The 24,144-nt window shown below is 35.7% G+C and overlaps 1 protein-coding gene across 1 annotated transcript; it reads right to left on the bottom strand.

Annotated features, from left to right (window-relative positions):
• Positions 1-842: 842 nt before the first annotated feature.
• On the bottom strand, positions 843-18,542 carry LOC136041167 (uncharacterized). The gene is made up of 3 exons (XM_065725694.1): positions 17,665-18,542; positions 10,807-10,935; positions 843-1,246 (listed from the first exon to the last, which is right to left on the bottom strand). Exons 1-3 carry the CDS (start codon positions 18,521-18,523, stop codon positions 1,053-1,055), a joined length of 1,182 nt encoding a protein of 393 aa, XP_065581766.1. The 5' UTR covers positions 18,524-18,542; the 3' UTR covers positions 843-1,052.
• Positions 18,543-24,144: the final 5,602 nt, after the last annotated feature.

Raw genomic sequence — 24,144 nt, 5'->3', positions numbered from 1 at the left:
TCTGTTTATATCCATTTTTATTTCTTTGCTATCAGGCATGAGAAGCCCTTTTGTTGCAGTGGCATCAATATCCGAACTGAATCTTTTATGAAAGCTGGGGCATTGGACTCCGATTTAGATTGAGTAGGCTCATTTAGTATAGGCAACCGATTCTATATAGATTAGTATACCGGTTTGTATAGGCAACAGATTTCAGGCTACCAGTAAAAAATATACTAGTATTAAATTTAATAACTTGCTGCTGAGAAACATGCACTTTTGGAATAAAAAAAACTTTTCTTTATTTGAAAAAAGAAAGCAATTGATTTCCATCACCGACAACCAGAGAAAATCATTTGCTTTGAAAGAGAATGTTTTTATTGGCTATTAATGGCAAAAACCAAGTGTAATCGATATCAATAAGCACTACTAAACTAGAGGTTAATACAAGTCAAGGCTTTATCTAAGAGAATTACGGGATTTGACCCCCCCCCCCCCCCGCAAAAAAAGCCTGACATGTAAAATCATAACATAAATGCATACAAACAAATTTTTGATGCGTTTTTTAAAGTGATTATTTGTACCCGACTCCTGTTTCTTCGAAATTTTGAGGAACCGAGGACATCAAAAGGAAATAATGAAAAGATTTTTCATCATTTGGGTCAGTTGTTCCTTCCCAAGCACGGTAATTTGTTTCAGATAATTTAGAGTTTCAATGGTCAGTAATAGCACCTTAAGTGGCTTAAGAACTCGAAGCTGGACGAAGGAAATATTTATTCAAAGATTAATTATCCCCTCCTCTTTTGCAAAAGCTTTGCAAAAGCTCTTCAAAAGATATTGTACAACAACACTGCATAGACTGATTATAAGGCTGGTCAAGTAGGCTTTATTTCAAGACCAAAAATATTATAAAACAAACAATGCCTTACTAGCACGTAAGTAAAAGGATAAATTAGAGCACAAACAAAACTAAAATGTTGCTTCTTTACTTTTAAATTTTATAGTAAAAACAATAAAAAAAAAATCCTTAGCAAAATCACAGGCAATAAAAGTCGTTTCTAGTCCATACAACTTCAATCCTTCAAGAACATGTTAATAGCGACTTCAAATCCGTCAGAAGCCAGTACCAGAAAATGAGATGGATTATCAAAAAGACTTAACATTTTGACTGGCCTTCTATCAAAAACACCCAGATAAATCTCTGGTCTCAAAAAATCCAGTGACATTAGAATCTGCTGAGATGGGACATAATAAACTAGGACCTTGCCTGAAAGAAAACATCAATTTAATCAGAGACAAAAACCCGAACAGTAAGTTTTAACCTTTTTCTATGCCAATTTTTCGAATAATTGACAATATGGTTCATTTGTTTTGGGACATATACACCAAGAACTTCCCTTAAAGAAGAGTATCAGGAAGGGTGTTCGAAAGCACAGGATGGCTGGCCCCCAGCCCCCCATTGCACTTTCTGGCTGAAGGGCCAAGAAACGAAGATCAGCACCGCCGGTACGGACTGTAAAGTCTAATGCCGTATCTTTTACCTTTTTTTTTCTTAAAGAAGAGTAAGCTCAGCTAGATAGAGACCCCTGAATAGTAAATTGTAAGCAAAATCTATAGCCGCCCCCTTCACAGGGTCATTTTTCTTCTTAACGGCAGAGGTATTATGAAAACCCTTTTCAACCTTTACAAACAGTTCATGGTAAGAAATTGTAAGCAAGGAGTGACTCAGTCCAATATTAAAAAAAAACTAAAAGAAACGGATAACTATTGATACATCAACGAATAGGCTTTTTATCCTGATTAATTAATTAATTAAGTTAATTAATTAATTAAGTTTAACACAAATTAAGAGACAGTTAATTAAGTTTAATGCTGACTATTAAGAGCTGTGAGTCTTAGAAAAATTTAACTGATTTTCGAAAAAGGGGAGTAACACCCCCAAAAAGTTAAAAGATTTTAATGTAAAATCACACCGCCACATCCAGCAAGTCATAGAATCCTTTTATAGAGTTTTCAAGCTCATATCTATAAAAATGTAGAAGTTTTCTTTACCTGAAGAAAGAACAAGGACAGGTGTTTATTTTTTTCTCCTCGGGGATGATCATATTAAAACTAATGATCGTAGGAGGTTGGGAGAGGGGTCACTCGAACGGAAATCAGAATATCGAGTGCTCTGTGTAAGTAGCCAAAAATAATGAAGAGCAATTAGCCCCCCCCCCCCCCGCCACGCCTTTTTTTTCACGAAGACATCTGATAAAAATTTTGAGATAGCCATTTGACTCAGAATGGTAAAAATGTCTAATAACTATGCCTTTGGGGATGAAAATACTTTCCATAGCTAGTAAGGAAAGGACTGTAAGTCACACAATTTACCCAAAGTTCACATATAGTATTTATAATTGGAAAGAATATGGTATTCTTTTAGGAAGATTTTCTTTGAAGCATTTTCCATGAGGGAGTCGGGAATGAATTTCCCGTGAGGAATTTTCGAGGAGAATTTTCCTGAGAAATTCCCCACGGGGGGGGGATTGAGGGAAGGAGATTTCCTGGAATGATTTGAAAAATCAGGTATTAAATTTTAAAGAAACAGGTTTTTCCAACTGAAAGTAAGGAACAAAAATAAACTTTAAAATGTACAGAAACTATCCCATATATTAGGGGGGCTACCACTCCCTCGACCCTCACTCTTTATGCTAAAATGAGAGGTCGAGATTAAGTATAAGGTATCAGCTTCCCTCGTTGGATAAAATTATCCAATATAATATTGGAGTGCAAGGGGGATAATTTATCAATACATATCTAGTAGCCTCTTACCATTTTGATTTTGAGTTGAATATCAGCTTTTTTGGTACATCATAAATTCACTATTTGTTTCGTTTTATTTCAAGTATAACATCTGTCCTTTTAACTTTAACATTTGTCTTTTAAAATATATTTTTATGGCACTTGATATCTACCAAGTGACATATAACGATCGCAAATTCTGTCGGTCTGTCTGTCCCGGTTTTGCTACTTTAGGTACTTCCAGGTAAGGTAGGACGATGAAATTTGGCAGGCGTATATTAGAAATTGTCGTTTCTCCACTTCGACCATCTGGGGGGGGGGGAGTGGTAGAACGGTTAAATCGGAAAAATAATAAAAAAGTGAGGTATTTTTAACTTATGAACGGGTGATCGGATCTTAATGAAATTTGATGTTTGGATTGATATCATGTCTCATAGCTCATATTTAAAACCCGACCGGATCCGGTGACATTGGGGGGAGCCTAAAATCTTGGAAAACACTTAAGAGTGGAAGGATCGGGATGGAACTTGGTGGGAAAAATGATCACAAGTCCTAGATACGTGATTGACATAACCGGAACGGATCCGCTCTCTTTGGGGGAGCTGGGGGGAGGGGAAGTGTTAATTCTGAAAAATAAAAAAATGAGGTATTTTCAACTTACGAAGGAGTGATCGGATCTGAATGAAATTTGATGTTTGGAAGGATATCGTATTTCAGAGCTCTTATTTAAATCCTGACTGGACCTGGTGACATTGCGAGGAGTTGGGGGGGGGCTAAAATCTTGGAAAACGCTTAGTGAAGTGATCGGGATGAAATTTGGTGGGAAAAATAATTACAAGTCTTAGATACGTGATTGACATAACCGGAACGAATTCGCTCTCTTTGGGGGAGCTGGGGGGAGGGTTAATTATGAAAAATTAGAAAAAATGAGGTATTTTTAACTTAAGAAGGAGTGATCGGATCTTACTGCAATTTGATATTTGGAAGGGTATCGTGTCTTAGAGCTCTTGTTTTAAATCTCGACCGAATCCGGTCACATTGCGGGAAGCTGGGGGGTGGACCTAAAATCTCGAAAACGCTTAGAGTGGAGGGATCGGGATGAAACTTAGTGGGAAAAATAAGCACAAGTCCTAGGTACGTGATTGATATAACTGGAACGCATCCCGTCTCTTTGGGGGAGTTGAGGGGGGGGGGGGGGGGGGGTAATTAAAAAAAAATAGAAAAAAGAGGTATTTTTAACTTGCGAAGGAGAGATCGGATCTTAATGAAATTTCATATTTAAAAGGACCTCGTAACTCAGATCTCTTATTTTAAATCCCGACCGGATCCAGTGTCATTGGGGGAGGGGACCGGAAATCTTGGAAAACGCTTAAAGCTGAGAGATCAGGATGAAACGTGGTTGGAAGAAAAAGCACAAGTCCAAGATATGTGACGGAAATAACCGGACCGGATCCACTCTCTTTGGTGAAGTTGGGGGGGAGTAATTCGGAAAAATTAGAAAAATGAGGCATTTATAACTTACGAACGGGTGATCAGATCTTAATGAAATTTGATCTTTAGAAGGATCTTGTACTTTAGAACTCTCATTTTAAATTCCGACAAGATCTGGTGACATTGGGGGGAGCTTGAGGGGGAAACCAGAAATCTTGGAAAACGCTTAGAGTGGAGAGATCCGGATGACACTTTATGGAAAGAATAAGCGCAAGTTATAGACATGTGATTGACATAATTGGAACGGATCCGTTCTCTTTAGGGGAGCTGGAGGTTGTCAATTTGGAAAAAATTAGAAAAATTGAGGGATTTTAACTTCAGAACGGGTGACCAGATCTTAAGCAAATTTGATATTTAGAAGGAACTCATGTCTCAGAGCTCTTATTTCAAATCCTAACCAGATCTGTTGACATTGGAGGGAGACGGAGGGGGAAGCCAGAAATCTTCGAAACGCTTATACATGTCGTAGATACGTGATTGACGTAACCGGACTGGATCCGCTCTCTTTGGGGGAGTTAGGGGGTGGGGTTCAGTGCTTTGGCGAGTTTGGTGCTTCTGGACGTGCTAGGACGATTAAAATTGGTAGGCGTGTAAGGGAGCTGCACAAATTGACTTGATAAAGTCGTTTCCCCCGATTCGACCATCTAGGGGGCTGAAGGGAGAGGAAAAATTAAAAAAATGAGGTATTTTTAACTTCCGAGTGGGCGATCGGATCTTAATGAATTTTGATATTTAGAAGGACCTCGTGACTCAGAGCTCTTAATTTAAATCCTGACCGACATTAAGCTTCTGATTTTCCTTTCAAAGCAATCTATTGATTCTGAGAATTTTGCCAGCGCTCATACCATATGAGCTCTAGGCTCTTCCGACCTCGTCACAAGTGCCATATGAGCTCATAGCTCTTGTTTAAAGAGGTGACGGCAAACTTTCTACCACTGCTTAAGAGATCCTTGAAGTCTAAAAATGGGGTATGATCAGGAGGAGAGTATGTTTGTCCCATCTGTAGGCATGGGCTGTACCACTATTTGAGTAAATACCAAACATTATTAAAATCAAGGAATATTGTTCGTGGGTATGTACCGATGCTCCAAGGCATTGTAAGGTCAATTTTAAGCAACCTAATTAGTATGTTGGGATATGCTATAGAGAAGGGCGAGGAAGCGACTTAATTTTACTGACTTTACTCTTTTCGTTTTTTCCTCTGTTCGTGATTGTTTTTGCGTATATCGCCACTTACTTTTTATTTAAATAAAAAAAACAAAACAGTTTTTTCAACTGAAATTAAGGAGCAACATTAAAACTTAAAACGAACAAATATTATTCCGTATATGAGGGGGATTGCCCCTCCTCAACACTTCGCTCTTTACGCTTGTACTTTTTATACTTTTAAAAAAGCTTCTTATTGTTCTAGTTAAACGAGCTTTGTGTCTCAGGAGTCGTTCTTAAAGAATTGGGACCGAATTCAAACTTTAGCCTTTTTCTATAGCAGGGTTCTCTGATATGGTGAATCTGACGGTGTGATTTTCGTTAAGATTCCTTCACTTATAGGAGGTGTTCCCCCTTTTTCCGAAAAATGGGACAAATTTTCTTATGCTCGTAGCCAAAAGCCAAAAGTATCATTCTCTTACTTAGATAGCCAATTCTCTTCCTTAAAATTATCATTCTCTTACTGAAGTGGCTACAAAGTTCTGCAAAATTAGTTAACGTTTTTTTTACTATTATAATAATTGGGAGAACAGAATTCAAAGACAAGTGAGAATTGGATTAGGTCTTGGTTGCTAGACCGTGGTCGTCTTTAGGGAGTAGGGGTTATATACTTCTAATGAATGGTGCCTTTACTACAAACAAGAGCATGGCTAATGCCCGTTTTGATAACGGTAAAAGTATCATTCTCTTTCTTAAATAACCAATTCGCTTACTTAGAGTAATCATTCTCTTTCTTAACTGGCTACAAAGATATGCAAAATTAGTTTTTTTTTTTTTTAGCATAATAATTGAAAGAACAAAATTCAAACACAAGTGAAAATTGTATTAAAGATTGGTTGTTAGATCGCGGTCGTACTCAGGGAGTAGTGTTATCTACTTCTACTGAATGGTTTCTTCACTACAAACAAGAGTATTATTCCTGCCCGTTTCTCTAACGGTAAAAGCATAAACGGTTCAGCATAAGGCTAACGAAATTGCCCGTACCAGCGAGATGGTCGATAATTCGCCTCCTGCTTTATGGCGTCTTCGAGCTAAGAGCAAATCTTCCAATGGCCCACCCTACATGCCAGAAAAAGACTGGTGCGACTATTTCAGAGACCAATTTTCAGCCCCTAATTCCTACCTCGACAACACCTTTTGCCAGGCCCTCGATAAGGAGCTTCAGTTTGCAGTTAAGGATATTGGTGTCCTGGTCACTGCTTCCTTGATGCGTTCCAAAATTGTTAGGTTAAAAAAAAAAAAGAAATCTAAGGACATCGATGGTATATCTGGTACCCATTTAAGCTTTGCCAGAAATCTTCTCCTACAGCACCTTTCTCTGCTATTTCAAATGATTTTCGTTACTGGCATCGTTCCAGACAGCTTTGGTGTTAGATTGGTCCATCCTATTCTCAAAAAAGGTAAACCAGCTGACCAGTGCGCTTCATATCTTCCGATCACTGTTTCAACTACTTTTTGTAAGCTATTTTAATCCCTTATTTTCGATGAAATTGCACTTCGATGCACTACTCCGGACGACCAGTTCGGGTTCAAAAAGCACTCAAGACGGGAACACGTTCAAAGCGTTCTTGCAAATCTTCTTATTGATGCAGATAAAAATGGTGATCTTCTCGTCTTTGGAGCGCTTGATGTTGGTAGAGCCTTTGATTCTGGTATCCATGGCCATATCCTGCTCAAAGCCCTTCAACGAGGTGTTTCTTCTTGCATCATTTCCCCTGTTTACAGTATGTACAACAAGCTCTCAGCTGTCATCCTGATCACCTCTCCGTCCGGTACTTTTCCTTCTAAAGAAATGCTGAGTATCAAGAAAGGCGTACGGCAAGGTGGCAAAACTTCACCATCACTGTTTAATAGCGCTATCATCGAAGCACAACAAGTAATAAAGCCGTCGTGCTTTTCTGTGGGATTAATCTTTCGCTGCTGAACTTCGATGATGACATTCTTCATGTTTCTCGTTCGATATCTTTATTTCAATAAAATTACGACTCACTTGCAGCGGCATAGAAGCAGATCAAACTTTCCTTCAACGAATCTAAAACAGAACTTCTTTTCTTCTATGGTTCAAAAAATAAACTTTCAATTAACCTCTGCGTTAAAATTGGCGACACTCTGATTAAGCTTTGTGAGTCCCTTATGTATCTTAGCCTTCCTGTTTCTTCTACATTGAAGGACAAACGCTCAGCACTGACAAACCACCTCTGTTCCCGTCTACGAGCGGCTTACGGATTACTTGTTGCCAATAAGTATCGTTTCAACCGTCCTCTCCTTGCCCGGCTATAAAATGCTTTTACTACACCCCATCTGCTTGCTCTGGTTCCCTTCTGGAAAATATTCACAGCTACCGAAAAGAAAGCCATTTGCAGCGCATTTTATAGATATGCTAAGTTTCTCCTGTGTCTCCCTTTGTGGCATAGCAATGGCGACATCTCTAGGAAATATAAGGTCAGCAACCCGCCATGGGAGGGTTGCTGACCTTGAAAAATGGAGCAACAAAAACGGTTGGGCCTAGAGGCGTCAAAGCTTTAAATCTGGCCTAGATGAAACAAAATATTGAGCTGGTGAGCTTTCAGCAATTAATAGCAAAAATACATACAACAGGTACTAATATAAATGAATAATTAAATGTCAAAACGAGTCAAGCTTTAAACGAACTTAAATATTTTGCTACAAAGGCATAAATGAAACCCAAAACGAACAGGAATTAAATAAACAATCATAGCAAACAAACAAACAATAGTTACTAGTATAAATGAGCAAATTAATCTTAAGACGACTGAAACTTAAGTTGAATACGCAAATCCAGCTTGGAACGAAAAAAAAATATCTACAAATTAAAGTTTGGGTTTTGCCTCCTTCTTTCACTATAAAAGTCTAAAACCTACTGCATCATTGGCGCTTTACTGAAAACAAATATTTTCTTTTGTACTTAGCACAGCACTGAAAAGAAACATAAAAATTACAGTAAAATTAAATTTTGAGCTGATGAACTTTCAGCAATTAACATCATTGTATATCAAATATTTAGTATAATTTTATTCGTTCTTTCCAAGACTGTTCAAGACAAATATAGCTTCACTACAAACAAGAATTTGAGTACTGCCCCCTTCCCTAACTGTAAAAGTCTAAGGCCTACTACGTCATTGGTGCTTCACTGAAAACGAATTATATTACAAATATTTTCTTTTCCAGTTATTACAGCATTGAAAATGAGAATAAAATTACAATGAAATAAAATCTTGAACTGATGATCTTTCAACAATTAATAGCATTATATATCAAACATTCAATTCGATTTTATTTGTACTTTCCAAGTACAAATAAAATCGTATACGAATACTATAAGTAATAAAATATGTATGGAACATATAACCATCAATATGTATGTTTCATGGGGCGCACTAGCCCCCGCCTATCCCTATCCCTGCTGACGTTCATAGGAGGAATTCACACTAAAAAGGATTAATTTGAACACTTTACAATGAAATCGTGCAAATGATGGCCTTAGTCAATTTTGATATTCTAAATTCTCTCCCATTCCACTTCAAGAAAATATTCAGTGGAGGTTGCTTTTTCAGAGAAGATTATCATTCTTGAATCAGGTTTTGAAAGTCACACACTTTTTTCCTTAGCTAGATCCAGTAACGAATGCTAGAGAATTAGACAGAAGAGTTACTCAAATGCGACATCATATCCCGGAGAAACAATGGGACGTGTTTTATATAATCTTGCATATTATAATGCAGTTTTTTTTTGTCAAAAATTGCATTTTATTGCAACATTATCTTTTGTTAATTACATATGGCACTAGACGTTGCAATTTTCTTTCAAAAAACCCTTAAAAAAGTCTCTTTAATATTCCAGTATCCAACTAGCGGGAAAAAAAAAGAAGGAAAAACATCAGTGCTACCCACACAACAAAAGACATTTTTCAGGTTGGTCAAGGTGGGGGCTGTAAGTATCCTCTATAGGGTATTCTGTAACAGCAATCCCAATGGTGCACTTTCCGTCTCGACTCGACACCTTTCTGAGGGGTTTCAGGGTGCTTATCGTAATTTCCAGAAATTTGTTTAGAAGATGGCATTTTACAATTAAGACAAATCGAAATAAGGGCGACTATTCCTAAAAAATTGGTGAATTACATCAGTGAAGAATTTTCAGGAAGATCTTGTGAAAAATTGCTGTCCAAAAAGTTGTTTTCAAGCTCCTTCCTCCACCAATTCTCCGTACAGAAGGTGAATTCTAGTAATGCTGAATGGTGGTGCTACGTAAACAGCCTTCCTCAAAATTGGAACAAAACAATTTAATATAAAACGAAATTCGAGCAGGGAGGGTTTATGCAACATCCAACCTCACTTTTCTACCTTTGAGGACTAGACATTTGTTCTTCTTCTCCTTCCTATTTTATTGTTTCTAGATGGTATTGTTTAATCTTATATTTATAATCATTAATATGTCAAAACATGTTTTCTTCTTCTTCTTCCCGTTTTTCATCCTACTCCCTGTTTAAATCTTTTAGAAAACAAACAAAAACAAAACAAGGATTAAACAAACAAAATAAATACTTGTTCTATACACAAAATATATATCCTATTTAAAGCCTTTCCAAACTAAAAGAAAATAATGTTTAGAGCCATTTTTGTTATTTTTCGGATTTTGCATGGCTGAGGGCATAAATGTTTACAAGGTATCAAATCAAGAAACTGTAACGCTATTCAAATGTTTCTTAACTTCCTCAAAGAACATATAAAATATAATATTTTCCCCTCTTGAAAAATCACAAAATTTTCGAAAAAGAAAGGGAACTTCTCGAAAAAGAAAAGAAAGAAAAGAAATGAAAAGAAACGAAAATTTTCGAAAAAGAAATGAAAAAGAAATAATCAAAGGAATACATTCTAGATATGATGTGAGTACTTTGGGTGTTTTACGAGTATTTTACGAGCAACTGTGTTTAGGGTGATATTTATTGTTTTGCTTCAATATCTTATATTTCTTTAACCCTATCCCTAAGAAAATATATCTTAAACATAAGCGATCATAGGTAGACAGCTTCAGGAAACGTTTGTTTAGTTTAATAGGACAACGTCAGACTAGCCTGTACAAACTTAACTCTTTCTCTGATATTTGCACAAAATCATCCCTGTTTGCAATCTATTTAAAGTAGATCTTGAAGGCAGTCTAATGCTTCACTGATTTTTGGCTTTCATCCAGCAGTTCTAGTCGATGATGGATTCATAAGATCTTAGAAGTTGGATTATTCGGTTGGGAGTTGTAAGTTCTTGTTCCTTTTTTAAGAGTTATAAGAGATTAAATTAAAGAAAGATGTAATTTTTCACAATAAAAACTAACCTGTATGTAGTCCTATAGCAACGGTTGGACCGTTAACACACACGTCTTTGATTGTGCCATATTCTGATTTTATAACATTTAGTGATCTGTAGTTCTCTCCGTCCATTGTCAGGTAGTACTCACCTCGGACTGCAAAATAATTCAATTAGTCAAAGAGAAAACGAAATTTTAACAACACGAATTCAAAGAGTAGATAAAACACATACATAGCAAAGTAACAACGTAACAAACATAAAAAACGTAATTTCCTATTTGCCATGTTAAAGTTGAAAATAAGTAGGCAATTTCAAACGAAAGTAAAGAGTAGCGCTAAAATGTAAAACAAACAGAAATCTATTATATATGACTATAGGGTCCCTAACAATTGAAAACCAATGCATGGAAATCCCGTCTATTTATGGATACGCAAAAGTTGCACAATCATAGGCTGCGCAATAGCGCTACCTAAGTAATGAGCAATGTGGGCATATTGTATTACCTTTCTCTTCTTCTTCTTTGCCGAGGAACTTCGTATAGAAGGAGCTGTCGTAGAAATTTCCGAAAGACTTCCAGTGCCCTTTTTAAGAGTAAAAAGTGATTGGAGGGCAGCCAGCCCCTTGTCGGGCCCATCAATTCTCTAACATATTCAATCAAAATCCTGACACAGCCATTTTGTTCACCATAGCTGAAAAGTCCAGTAACTATGTCTCTGGGCATGTCACTCCCCCTACTGTCCTCGGGACAATGACCGTAAGTTGTGCAATTCGCCCATTGTTTACATATAGCATTTGTTATTGAAAAAGATGGGCATGTTTGATCTTTAGTATTCAAAAAGATGCCGGAAATTCTGTAGATCCAACCAGAAAATATTGACGGTAGTGTTGAACTAAATCAAAACATGTTATGTGCATACGGATTGTCGAAAGGGCGTAACTGACCAATGACAAATATATCAATTAATAACTTTCAGGAAATGATGGGAGGGAGAGGGGATGATCAATTGACCAAATACGCAATATTTGCAAACTACTACTACTACAACTAGAAAAACAACTACTACCACTAAAACTACTTATACCACTTTTATAGCTACTACAACTACTACTACTCAAACTACTACTACGGTAGCAAGTATTACCAAGGCTAAGGATATTGAAATGAAAATTTAATGAAATGTCGAGGGGAAAGTTGAACTAAGTCAAAACATACCATGTGCATACAGATTTTCAAAAGGGCGTATGAGTAATATATTTGGAACAACTCACTGTATCAAGCTGAAAGTTCTGGGGCATCATAGGGGGATGTTCAATTAGACAAAAGAAAGCATGCACTTACTGCTACTGCTATAAATACAGCTGATACTACTGTTATAACTTCTGCTGCTACTACCACCACTACTACTATGATACTAGTACTATCAAGGCTAAGGGTATGGAGGTAAAAATTTGTCAGAATATTCTGGAAAAATTTGAACTAAATCAAAACCCACTATGTGAATACAGATCTTCAAGGGCGTATGCAAAGAATGAATTAGTGTATTAGGCTAGAATTTTCAGGGAATGCTTAAAGAAAGATCAATATACCTAAAAGCAATGTGCGCACGCTACTAATACTACTACCGCTGCTACTACTACTACTACTCCAACTATTACTCCTATTACAACTACTACTAAGGTAAGATATGAAAAGTTTTGAGGGGGAAGTTGAACTAAATTAAGACACACTATCTGCATTCAGATTGTCAAAAGGGCGCATCGGCAGTATCTTAGGAACAGCTTGGTGTGTGAAGTCGAAACTTAGAGGGCTAGTTGTGAGGGCTAGTTATATTAAACTAAACAATAGGAAATATTTAAATTCTACTGCTTCTACTACTGCTATTATTATTGGTAATACTATTACTGTTAAAGCTAAGGGTATTATGGCAATTTCGTGGAATTTCGAGATAACTTTTGGAAATATTTAACAAATTATCTCAACAACGGTAAACACTATTAAGTTGAAACTTTCAGGGTATGTTATGGCGGATCTTGAACTAACCAAAAGGCACCATGTGCATAATAATAATCCTACAATTGCTGCAACTAATGAAACTAAAGTTATTAATGCAAAACATTTAGGGAGAGTTTCAGTTAAATGAATAAAACTATATGCATGTAGACTTTCAAAATGGTATACGAGCAATATCACAGGCAGCGCAGCGCTATCACAGAAACTTTTAAATTAGCTCATTCGAACGTAAATTCAAAGTTCTGGAACCCTTTTTGAGATTAAAAAGTGATTGGAGGGCAAACAGCCCCCTTCCAAGCCCATTAATTGTCAAAACATCCAATCAAATTTGCTTTATGTCCATTTTGTTCAGCATAGCCGAGAGGTTCAGCAACTATGTCTCTGGGGATGCCACCCCCCCCCCTCACAGACCTCAGAGGAAGGGTTGTAATTTATGTAATTTGCCCATTAATTCATATATATTGTTTGTTATTAGAGAAAGGAGGATGTTTGATCTTTTGCGTTAAAAAGACAATCAGGCGAAGCCTTCATAAAATTTTGGAGGGAGCATTAAACTTAATCAAAACATGTTATGTGCATACAGGTTGTCAAAAGGTAAACTTAGGAATTAAATTAATGGTATTAAGTTAGAACCTCAAGGAATGATGAGTGACATGGTCAATTGACCAGTGCATGTTGAGGTGGATGTTGAACTATCCAAAAGGTACTATGTGTATGTTACCACTATTGCTACTATTACAACTACTACAACTACTGCTTCTATTTCGCCTATTGAGGTGAAAATTTCATGGAACATTTAGGGGGATGTTGAAGTAAATCAAAACACAACGTGTGCATTCAGGTTGCCAAAATAATATACGAACAAATACACCGGACTAGCTTAGAGCAGTAAGTTAAAATTTTCTGGGCGTGTTGCGAGGGACGTAGAACTAACCAAAAAATAATCTGCGGATAATCCTACTACTACTACTGCTGCTGTTACTACTACTACGACTACTACAGAAGCTACGAGAAAAAGTTGACACTTTTAGGAAATATTTAGAGGAATGTCGAACTACATAAAAACACACTCTGTACAAGCAGGTTGTCAAAAGTATGTATCAACAGTATAACGGGAATGGTCCAGGGTATTAGGTTGAAACTTTCAGGACATGTTAAGGGGGTTTTTGAGCTAAGCAAAATTCAAAATGTGTATACTACTGCAATTATTAACACTGCTACTACTACTGCTAGAACTACTACAACGACGACTGCTACTGGTACTGCTGAAGCTAAGGATATTACACTAAAACTTTTAGGTATTGTCGAGCCAGTTTTTACAAAAATATAAATAAGTGAGGATAACTAATGTGTGAGCTATACAATCAATAATAAATAAATAACGCTATCTCAAGATGTCAGAATAAAAAGATGGCACTTCAACTCTGCGTGTGGTAACAAAAAACCAAACTCCCATTAAATTCAAAATAACCAAATAAAAATATAAATAAAAGAAAATGAGGACTTCCACCCAAGAATTCAAATTAATTGCTATTAATTAAATGATTCTTTAATCTACTTTTATTATTAGCCAGTGATTTATTCAAATCTAAAAAACTACAAAAGTTGCTACAATTATATGTAACTCCATGTTGTGGTAAAAAACAGAAGCTTTCAGATTTTTTCAAACTCTGGCAAACTACAGAACTGCCACAATTCAAATAAACATGTAAAACCTGATTAGCACCAATCAAAGGCACTATATATATGCTACTTCTACTACTATTAAGACAACTGGTATTAAGTTGACATTTTCAGAAAATGTTAGGGGGTATACTAAATTGAATTAAAACACGCTGTATGTATGCAGGCTGTCAAATAGCCACATCAGCAGTATACCGAGAACGTCTTAGAGTAGTAGGTTGAAACTTTCAGAGCATGCTGAGGGATATACTGAGCTAATAAAAGTGCACCATATGCATACTACTACCAGTAGTACTACTATTACCGCTGTTAGTGCTAATGTTATTTAGGCCAATGGTATTAACTTCGAACTTTCAGGGACTGTTGGTTAAATCAAACACATTATGTGCATGCAGGTCATCAATAGGATGTAACAGATATTTCTCAGAAATGGCTTCAAGCATTAAGTTGAAATTACCAGGGCATGAGGAAGGGATATTGTACAAGATCAAAAAGGCATAATGTGAATACCATTAATGTTTACTGCTAATACTACGACTACTATCATTCATACCACTCCTATTGCTCCTACTATTACTTCTGCAAGGGTATACCCTAGAACAGCGTATAAAGTACAAACTTCTACATAATGTTTATATTGCTTTAAAAATAAATTAAAAGGCACTATAAGTATGCTGGTTGTCAATGAGGTGTCTCAGCTATGTCTCAAGAAAGGCCGAGGGCATTAAGTTGAAACTCTCAGAGCTACTACTTTTACTACTTCTACTCTCACAATTGAACTTAATCAAAAGAGTGTAGACGCATCTAGGTTGTTAAAATAGCATAGACATATTGTCTCGGGAATGGTATTAACTTTCATTTTACAGGAAAATATGATATGTGAAACTGAATTAGACAATACTATATTTTTGTTAAGTCAAATGCATTGGCAGCAGCATATAAACTCATTCTGATTACTTGAAGAAGGGAAAGTCAAGGATAATTGGACTTCATTTTTGTTCATGAGCATGAGCTATGTTTTTTTGGCACAAATTTCCCACTGACCCTTCGTTTATTTATTTATTTTTGTATTTCTTTTTTTGCACAAATTTCTCATTGACCATTCGTTTATTTATTTTTTTTTGTAATTTATATTTCTTCTTTTTTGGCACAAATTTCTCACTGACCGTTCGTTTATAATGCCAAATCAAAAGAAAAATCATTAGTAAAACTTTTATACGGTATATAGCCTAGGTCATTAGGGGTTGAAGACTAGCACACAATTATCACGGCAGGAAATGTTATACCTAAAAGTGTTCAACGCGAATAGAATAGATTGTTGGTAAAACCTTGGGCAATGAGTCTTTCACTCGTGTACAATCCAAGAAGATTAGTCAAACAGACGAAAAAAGAACAACAAGTTTTATTTACTCAGTTCAAAAATATCAAGTACTATTAAAATCAAAACGACAAAATTCATTCTGTATATGAGGGACTCCATTGCCCTGTCAACGAGAAGAAATAATCCTGAATGACTAGAAATTACCTTAGGCTAAATATTTGGTTTGTTGATTTCATTGGTTTATACCCTTTTTGGCTTTTTATTTTACTTATTTCTCAATAGAAGTTGATCCATCAGTACCAAGTTGGAAGAATAACCCGCGAGTTCGCCGGACTAAATGCTTAGTCCAAGAAAATACCCAGACATTAGAAAGGAAGGAGCTGAGTTGCAATTAAACTTGCAGCGAACATAAAAAAAAACCGTTTCTCTGATCCAGGAACTCAATGCTTAATCCAGGGACATACAAAGACACTAGGAAGAAAGGAGTAGAGATGCAATTAAACTTAAAGATAATGTAAATAACAGTTTTTTATAATAAGTATGAAACAAAATTGAAAACAAGGTAAATATTTGGTTGGATAATTTTGGTAGTTGAGACCCATTTTAATTCCTATTTTTTTCCTTATTTTTCAACAAAATTTTGGTCCACAGTGGGAAGAAAAAACCTAAAGTCCGGAAACTCAATGTCCAAGAATACACCCAGACATTAGAAAGTAAGGGGCTGAGTTGCAATTAAACTTAAAGCGAATGTAAACAACAGTTTTTCAAATAAGATTGAAACAAAATTCAAGACAAGTTAAATATTTGGTTAGTCAATTTTCTGGGTTTAGACCCTTTTTATCTCGTATTTTTTTTCCTTATTTCTCAACAAAATTTGGTCCGCAGTGCCGATTTGAAAGAAAAACCCCAAAATGCTAAAGCTGTAAGATGGAGCTAAGATATAATTAAACTTAAAACTAATATAAAAAAAAAGTTTCTCTGATAAGATTGAACCTTATTTAAAAGAGAAATCTTGCACCAAATTTCCGAATGAAACTTTCAGGAATAAATTTACAGTGCGAGTGAAACTTCAGTTCTATTCAATCTTTATTTTGATATGTAATATTACTACTTCTGCCCTTAAAGCTGAGCAAAATCAAAAGGGGGTAGGTACATCCAGGTTGTCAAAATAGCACAGATGGAATGTATTGGGAATAGTATCAAGTTTTAATTTTCGGTAAAATTTTAGAAGGGTATATATACAAAATAAAAAGTATATGTGTCTTGATTTTCATAAGAACGTATGTCATTAAAAATTATTTTTAAATGTAAAAAAAAAACTATGGATTCTTATAGAAAAAAAAAAACAGATAAAAATTAAAATATTCCTTGCTTTTTCAATGAAAAAGACTATATCGATAAAAAAGAAACAGACATTAACTTCAAAAACTTTTTCTACAAAACCAGTTTTTCAAAAAAAGTTAATTAGCAATATTGAACCAAAATTGAGCCAAAATAAAGTCAAATAATTTTCCAAGGTTAAAACTACCACAAAGCACCATCATGCCCTCGAGAAAATAAACCCTTGCAATATCTCTGAAAAGCTTTACCAGCATTGGGAAGAGATCCAATATTCTTTAAAAAAAAGTGATTTAACGTTTTCCTATATTTTTTTTCCCAAACAGAAGTTTTTCTCACACAATATTTTTTGCCCCAAAAGAGCGAATTTTGCAGGTAGCGACTCAGATACCAAATTTTCGAGGCTGGTTGTTACGCAAAAACAATTGCAACTAAACACACAATCAGCCCAGCTGCTCCCGCTCAACATGAACAATCCTCAGAAGAAGACTTTCTGCGTTTTATTTTTCTATTCTCCAAACTCCTGTTACCTGAGAGACACACGCAATCTGTTCTAAAGATCTTCGAGTTGAAATGCTCCTCTTCCAAATTTAAGGGGGATTTTTCACAAACAGCTGTAATATAATGCACCATATTTATGCTAAAAGGCTGAAGAGTATAACTGAACTTGACTTGTTTCTCAGCACTATAATACTTTCCAGAATCTTCAATATAGCACAGAGTCCCATTGGTTACTTTAAATGAATCTAGGCCATCCACTGATTCTCTTTTACATCTCTGTAAGCTTGGCACAGAAAAACCGGTAACACCATAGTGGCCATCATAAACATAAAGAAATGGTTTGTCATAACAAATATTTTTTAGCTGTAGTCCATGATATAACTCAATAAGTCCAATAGTTGCGAAATCTTTCATTCTCATAAACTTAATTAAGCCATTACGTACCAAAAGGAAAAAATGATCATGTTTTGAATAAATACCACCGCAAATGTCAACTTGCCGAGAGTATAAATTGACTAATTCAATATGTGTGATGTTCTTTTGATTTGTTTTCTTCAGAATTTTACCTGTAAGTGTGTTCATAGTTAAGCTCTCTTTATCATGAGAGTGGGTAAGTAGTATATCACCTGAATTAACGATAATACTAATCTCTGTAATGTTAATATGTGTGCCAATATCTTCATCTCCAAGAAAAGATGTTTGTCTTGGTTCATATGAGCTTAAATTCTTACGCCAAATGGCATTAGATACCAATTTATCGTAAGAGGTCACAGGTTCTTCTTTTTCCCCCGTGATCATATTAAAGGCAGTCACTGAATACTCTTGTATGAGCTCTGAGAGTATATTTGGGTCCATGAATTCAAGAGCTATGGCCTTCCAATTTATCATAGCCTAAAAAATAAAAAACAATCTTTAATTCAATTATACGTAAGATGAAATTACTGAAGAGAAGTCAATTCAAAAACCCCAAAAACAAGATGAACATTAGGGATTTTTTTTTTGCAAGACAGTGGGAAACAAATTAGAATGATTATTTCAAACCTATGTCCAAGGGCCGTCCTCAGCAAGACATAAACATAAAGAAAAAAAAACTTACAACAGGATACAGTCAATACAACTAAAATGAAAAAAAACTTCGAAACTATCCTAGCATCCTTACCTCAGCGAAGGACTGATAAATAGATTGTGATGAAACGAGGCAATTCACTGAAATGAAAGAGAATTATTTAAAAACATATTTTTTAATACCAGCCTTACTTTTTTGGCTGCTGATCTCGTAGGTCCATTTGTGACTAGTTCTGTGTTAATATTTATTAATTTTTTATAATGTTTTGTAGGATCGTTTTTAATTAACGATCCGTTTTTGTAACGATACAAGGATGACGTAATTTCACCTAGGAACTATAGGGAAAATGAACTCAAGGATTTTTTAGATCACCTTGACAGATGTGATTGGAATTTACAGTTTACCTTAGAAATTGAAATTGCAAATAAAATCTCATTCCTTGATGTGCTAATTATTCGTAGCTTAAATAAACTCAATTTTACTATGTACAGAAAACCCCATAAGTTAAAGGAGCTGTGGTAATCTCTCTCGTCCATCGTGCCCTAAATATTTGTTCTAATTCCTACATCACAACAGAACTAGATCAAGACATACTTTATGTCCTGAACATACTTTATTAGGGACATACTTTTTGGAAATGGGTATCCGCTTTTATTTATTAACTAGCTGAGAACCGGCAGCTTCCCCGCCGGGCCCCAGCATGACACGCGACAGGCTCCTTTATATGGATTCTCATTGTCCCTTGTGTTCTAACCGTAGACAGTGCTGGGTCCCGGAGGCTTCGCCGCTGGGCCCCACCATGGCACGCGGCAGGCTTCTATATATGGATTCTCATTGTCCCTTGTGTTCTGAGTCCCGGCAACGCTATGACATTTTTGGATCGAATTGATGACGTAAATTGGACATTCCTAATCTGGCCCTTTCTCTTTGAGCCGCAAGCCTGGTATTTCGTTGCTCTTGTGTTCCCTTTTTGGTGACATTGTAGGATAATTATACACGCATTGCTTTTGTAATACAGCAACACGCCTTCTTTTTTTACTATCTCTATTAGCCACAAGCCTGGTTTCGCGTTGCGAACATGACGTCATTTATAGATTTTAATGTTTTACTAGCTGTTGGGTGACGCTAAAGGGAAGCTTCGCGCCCCCCAAGCCCCCCCCCCCCACGCAAGTCGTTACGCGCCATATTAGTTACACGTAAATACGTTCTGAGACCATACTGGCTATGCATGACATATGAGAACAAAGAAAGGGAACAAAAAATGAAAAAACAAATAGGTGAAAAAACGAAGATTTTATCAGCCAGTAGCTAAATATGAAAAACAAGCAAATATTTCGACAAGGACCTCTGCCAAGTCGTCCTCAGTGCTCAAAGAAAAAAAAACAAAAAAAAAAAAACAGCAAAATCAAACCTTTATAAGTGACCTACACGAGAGGAAGACAGATACTGACTCAACCAACAAAAAACCAAGTTTAAATCAATGAAAGAGAAGTTACCAATTGGATTGAATAAGTATCCTTTGCCTTGCAACAGATTTCGCCTGTCTACAATTTCGGTTTTCATTAGATATGCGGACAGGTTGTCTTAAATTAGATTGAGCGGAAATATTCATAGATTCTTTTAATATTAAATTATTATAAATTGGGCTTAAGGAAATATCTCCCGTGTCTCTATTTATAGCCAGATTTCTATTTATATGTTTTTTTTTATCTCAATAGCCTCTTTAAAAGATTGCGGTAGACCATTTACAGTTGATATTAAAGTTGCCTCTTCAAAAAGAACTAAATGGGCAGGATTTTCGTATATAAGCTGGGCCAGAGCTGAATCAAAGTTGTCATTTTTATTTTCCAATCTCAGGGACTTGTCTATTGAAATTTTGTGTTCTTGCAAACGTTCCCCTAGTTGTTGATTGGTCCTTCCAATGTAAAATCTTCCACATGAACAAGGGACTCTGTAGACACCACTACCTAGTATAGGGTCCGTTTTATCCTTTCCCGAAATGAAAAAATGTTCAACTTTTTGTTCAGTTTTAAAAGAAACAGAGAGATTATGTCTTTTTAAAATTTTTCCAAGTTTGTCGCTGAGTTTTGATACGTATGGTAATGTAGTGAAAGTTTTTTCTCAATTGACAGTGTACCTGAATCAAGGGGGACGGGCTTCCTGTTTTCCTGTTTAATTTTTTTAATCGTCTATCTATTATATTTTCAATGAGGTTGATTGGGTAGCCATTGCAGAATAGAATGTCCTTAACATAGTCTAACTCGGATTTTACATGATTACGTGAACATATTTTTAGAACCCTGTCGACTAAAGAAATTACTACCCCTCTTTTTACACAAGGAGGGTGATTTGACGAGAAATATAGATACCGATCATTATGGGTTGGCTTTCTATATATAGAAAAATCCAGGCTGGGAATATTTTTTATAATTAAAACATCCAAGAAAGGGAGCTTTCCTGAATCTTCCAGTTCTATTGTAAATTGAAGATTCGAATCAAAAGAATTCAAATGTGCCAAAAAAAAACTTTTAGAGAGTTCTGACCATGTTCCCAAACAGCAAGAATATCATCAACGAAACGAAACCAGAGAGAGTGTTTTAAGGGGAAACTATGCAAAGCAGACTGTTCTATGAAATCCATGTAAAAATTTGCCAAAAAAGGAGACAAAACAGTGCCCATGGGCAGGCCCTTGACCTGAAGGAAAAATTTTTCTCGAAACCTAAAATATAAATAGAACTTGTTGCAAAGACGTACAAGCGTCATTATTGTGTCAATTTCCAAGGTTTTGTAATCTGCCCAAGTAGAATTTTCCTCTAATTTTCTTTGTAAGGCCTGTTCACATTTATGGACATCGCATGAAGTGTACATGGAAATTGCATCAAAACTAGATAAGATAGTTTTTTCTGTTATACTATGATTTTTCAGCTTCTCAACAAGATCTATGGAATTTCTTATATAAGATTTCTGTGTTATTAGAAGATACTTGAAAATTGTAGCTAAGAATTTTCCTACGCCTGTAGCTGGAGAGCTATGACATGCTACAATAGGACGCAACGGAGTATCCTTCTTATGAATTTTGGGTAGACCGTAAAATTTCGGGGCTGAACAACCTTTTGGGTAAAATTTTCTGTACATTTGAGGGGTGATTAGTCTATTATCTTTTAAAATTTCTAATTCTTTCCTCAACTGCTTCGTCTATTTATCTGCAGGATCAGTTTTTATTTCTTTATAAGTATTTTTATCCAATAAAAGGCTATTTATTTTATTTTGATAATCTGCATAATCCATAATCACAACTGTGTTTCCTTTGTCCGCTCTTTTAATTACTGTATTTTTATCTTTTTTCAATTTTTTGAGGATTTTAATTTCTTCCTTTGATTGAGATGTAAGCGTTAATGGTGGCTTATAATCAAGAATACTCTTTACTATTTCCCCTCTTAGTAAGTCTGGATTTTCAACTTCACCATGAGAGCTAAAAATACCGGACTCCACACTCGTAATAATTTCTGATATATTGACGTGTGTCTGAGCCATTGCAAATTTAGGTCCTTTTGATAGAATACTTAGCTCCTTGGGTGTGAAAACCTTGGAGGATAGATTTTCCAAAGGAGAGCCAGGACAAAATCTAGGAAGGAAAATCCGTGTTTGTTGAAAATGTTGAAATTCGAGTTTCGAAAATTTTTCTGATAAGCGGGTTTTCGCTAAATTAAAAACGTGTCAGAAAGACCTTTGCGAGATTTCGAAAATTTGGAGAAAATCCGGAACGGATAAAGTCTGATGTAAGAAAGATTTGAAATTTGATATTTTATTACTAAGGACATATCTTTTGAGTCTATGGTCTTTTAAAATATGTGTTTGAGCTTTGAAACCCATTCTCTGGCTAAATGGGCCCTCAGATTGTGTACCTAAGTGTAAATTGTAACGCAGAGAAGGAGGAAGAATTCGATTTCTTTTGCAAGTTTCTAAGTAATTGAATTGACAAATAAGATTTGCGTGTTTTTTAACACAATTTAAAAAATCTAAAATAATATTGGTCAAATGCTCCCCGTAAGCTAGACGTAAATACGTTCTGAGACCATACTGGCTATGCATGACATATGAGAACAAAGAAAGGGAACAAAAAATGAAAAGAGAAAAAACAAATAGGTGAAAAAACCATGGGCACTCCCCATGGGCACTGTTTTGTCTCCTTTTTTGGCAAATTTTTACATGGATTTCATAGAACAGTCTGCTTTGCATAGTTTCCCCTTAAAACACTCTCTCTGGTTTCGTTTCGTTGATGATATTCTTGCTGTTTGGGAACATGGTCAGAACTCTCTAAAAGTTTTTTTTTGGCACATTTGAATTCTTTTGATTCGAATCTTCAATTTACAATAGAACTGGAAGATTCAGGAAAGCTCCCTTTCTTGGATGTTTTAATTATAAAAAATATTCCCAGCCTGGATTTTTCTATATATAGAAAGCCAACCCATAATGATCGGTATCTATATTTCTCGTCAAATCACCCTCCTTGTGTAAAAAGAGGGGTAGTAATTTCTTTAGTCGACAGGGTTCTAAAAATATGTTCACGTAATCATGTAAAATCCGAGTTAGACTATGTTAAGGACATTCTATTCTGCAATGGCTACCCAATCAACCTCATTGAAAATATAATAGATAGACGATTAAAAAAATTAAACAGGAAAACAGGAAGCCCGTCCCCCTTGATTCAGGTACACTGTCAATTGAGAAAAAACTTTCACTACATTACCATACGTATCAAAACTCAGCGACAAACTTGGAAAAATTTTAAAAAGACATAATCTCTCTGTTTCTTTTAAAACTGAACAAAAAGTTGAACATTTTTTCATTTCGGGAAAGGATAAAACGGACCCTATACTAGGTAGTGGTGTCTACAGAGTCCCTTGTTCATGTGGAAGATTTTACATTGGAAGGACCAATCAACAACTAGGGGAACGTTTGCAAGAACACAAAATTTCAATAGACAAGTCCCTGAGATTGGAAAATAAAAATGACAACTTTGATTCAGCTCTGGCCCAGCTTATATACGAAAATCCTGCCCATTTAGTTCTTTTTGAAGAGGCAACTTTAATATCAACTGTAAATGGTCTACCGCAATCTTTTAAAGAGGCTATTGAGATAAAAAAAACATATAAATAGAAATCTGGCTATAAATAGAGACACGGGAGATATTTCCTAAAGCCCAATTTATAATAATTTAATATTAAAAGAATCTATGAATATTTCCGCTCAATCTAATTTAAGACAACCTGTCCGCATATCTAATGAAAACCGAAATTGTAGACAGGCGAAATCTGTTGCAAGGCAAAGGATACTTATTCAATCCAATTGGTAACTTCTCTTTCATTGATTTAAACTTGGTTTTTTGTTGGTTGAGTCAGTATCTGTCTTCCTCTCGTGTAGGTCACTTATAAAGGTTTGA

The sequence above is a fragment of the Artemia franciscana genome, unplaced genomic scaffold, assembly GCF_032884065.1.
Source record: "Artemia franciscana unplaced genomic scaffold, ASM3288406v1 PGA_scaffold_1178, whole genome shotgun sequence".
NCBI classification, from domain to species: Eukaryota; Metazoa; Arthropoda; class Branchiopoda; order Anostraca; family Artemiidae; genus Artemia; species Artemia franciscana.
This window is presented reverse-complemented; position numbering and strand designations above follow the sequence as displayed.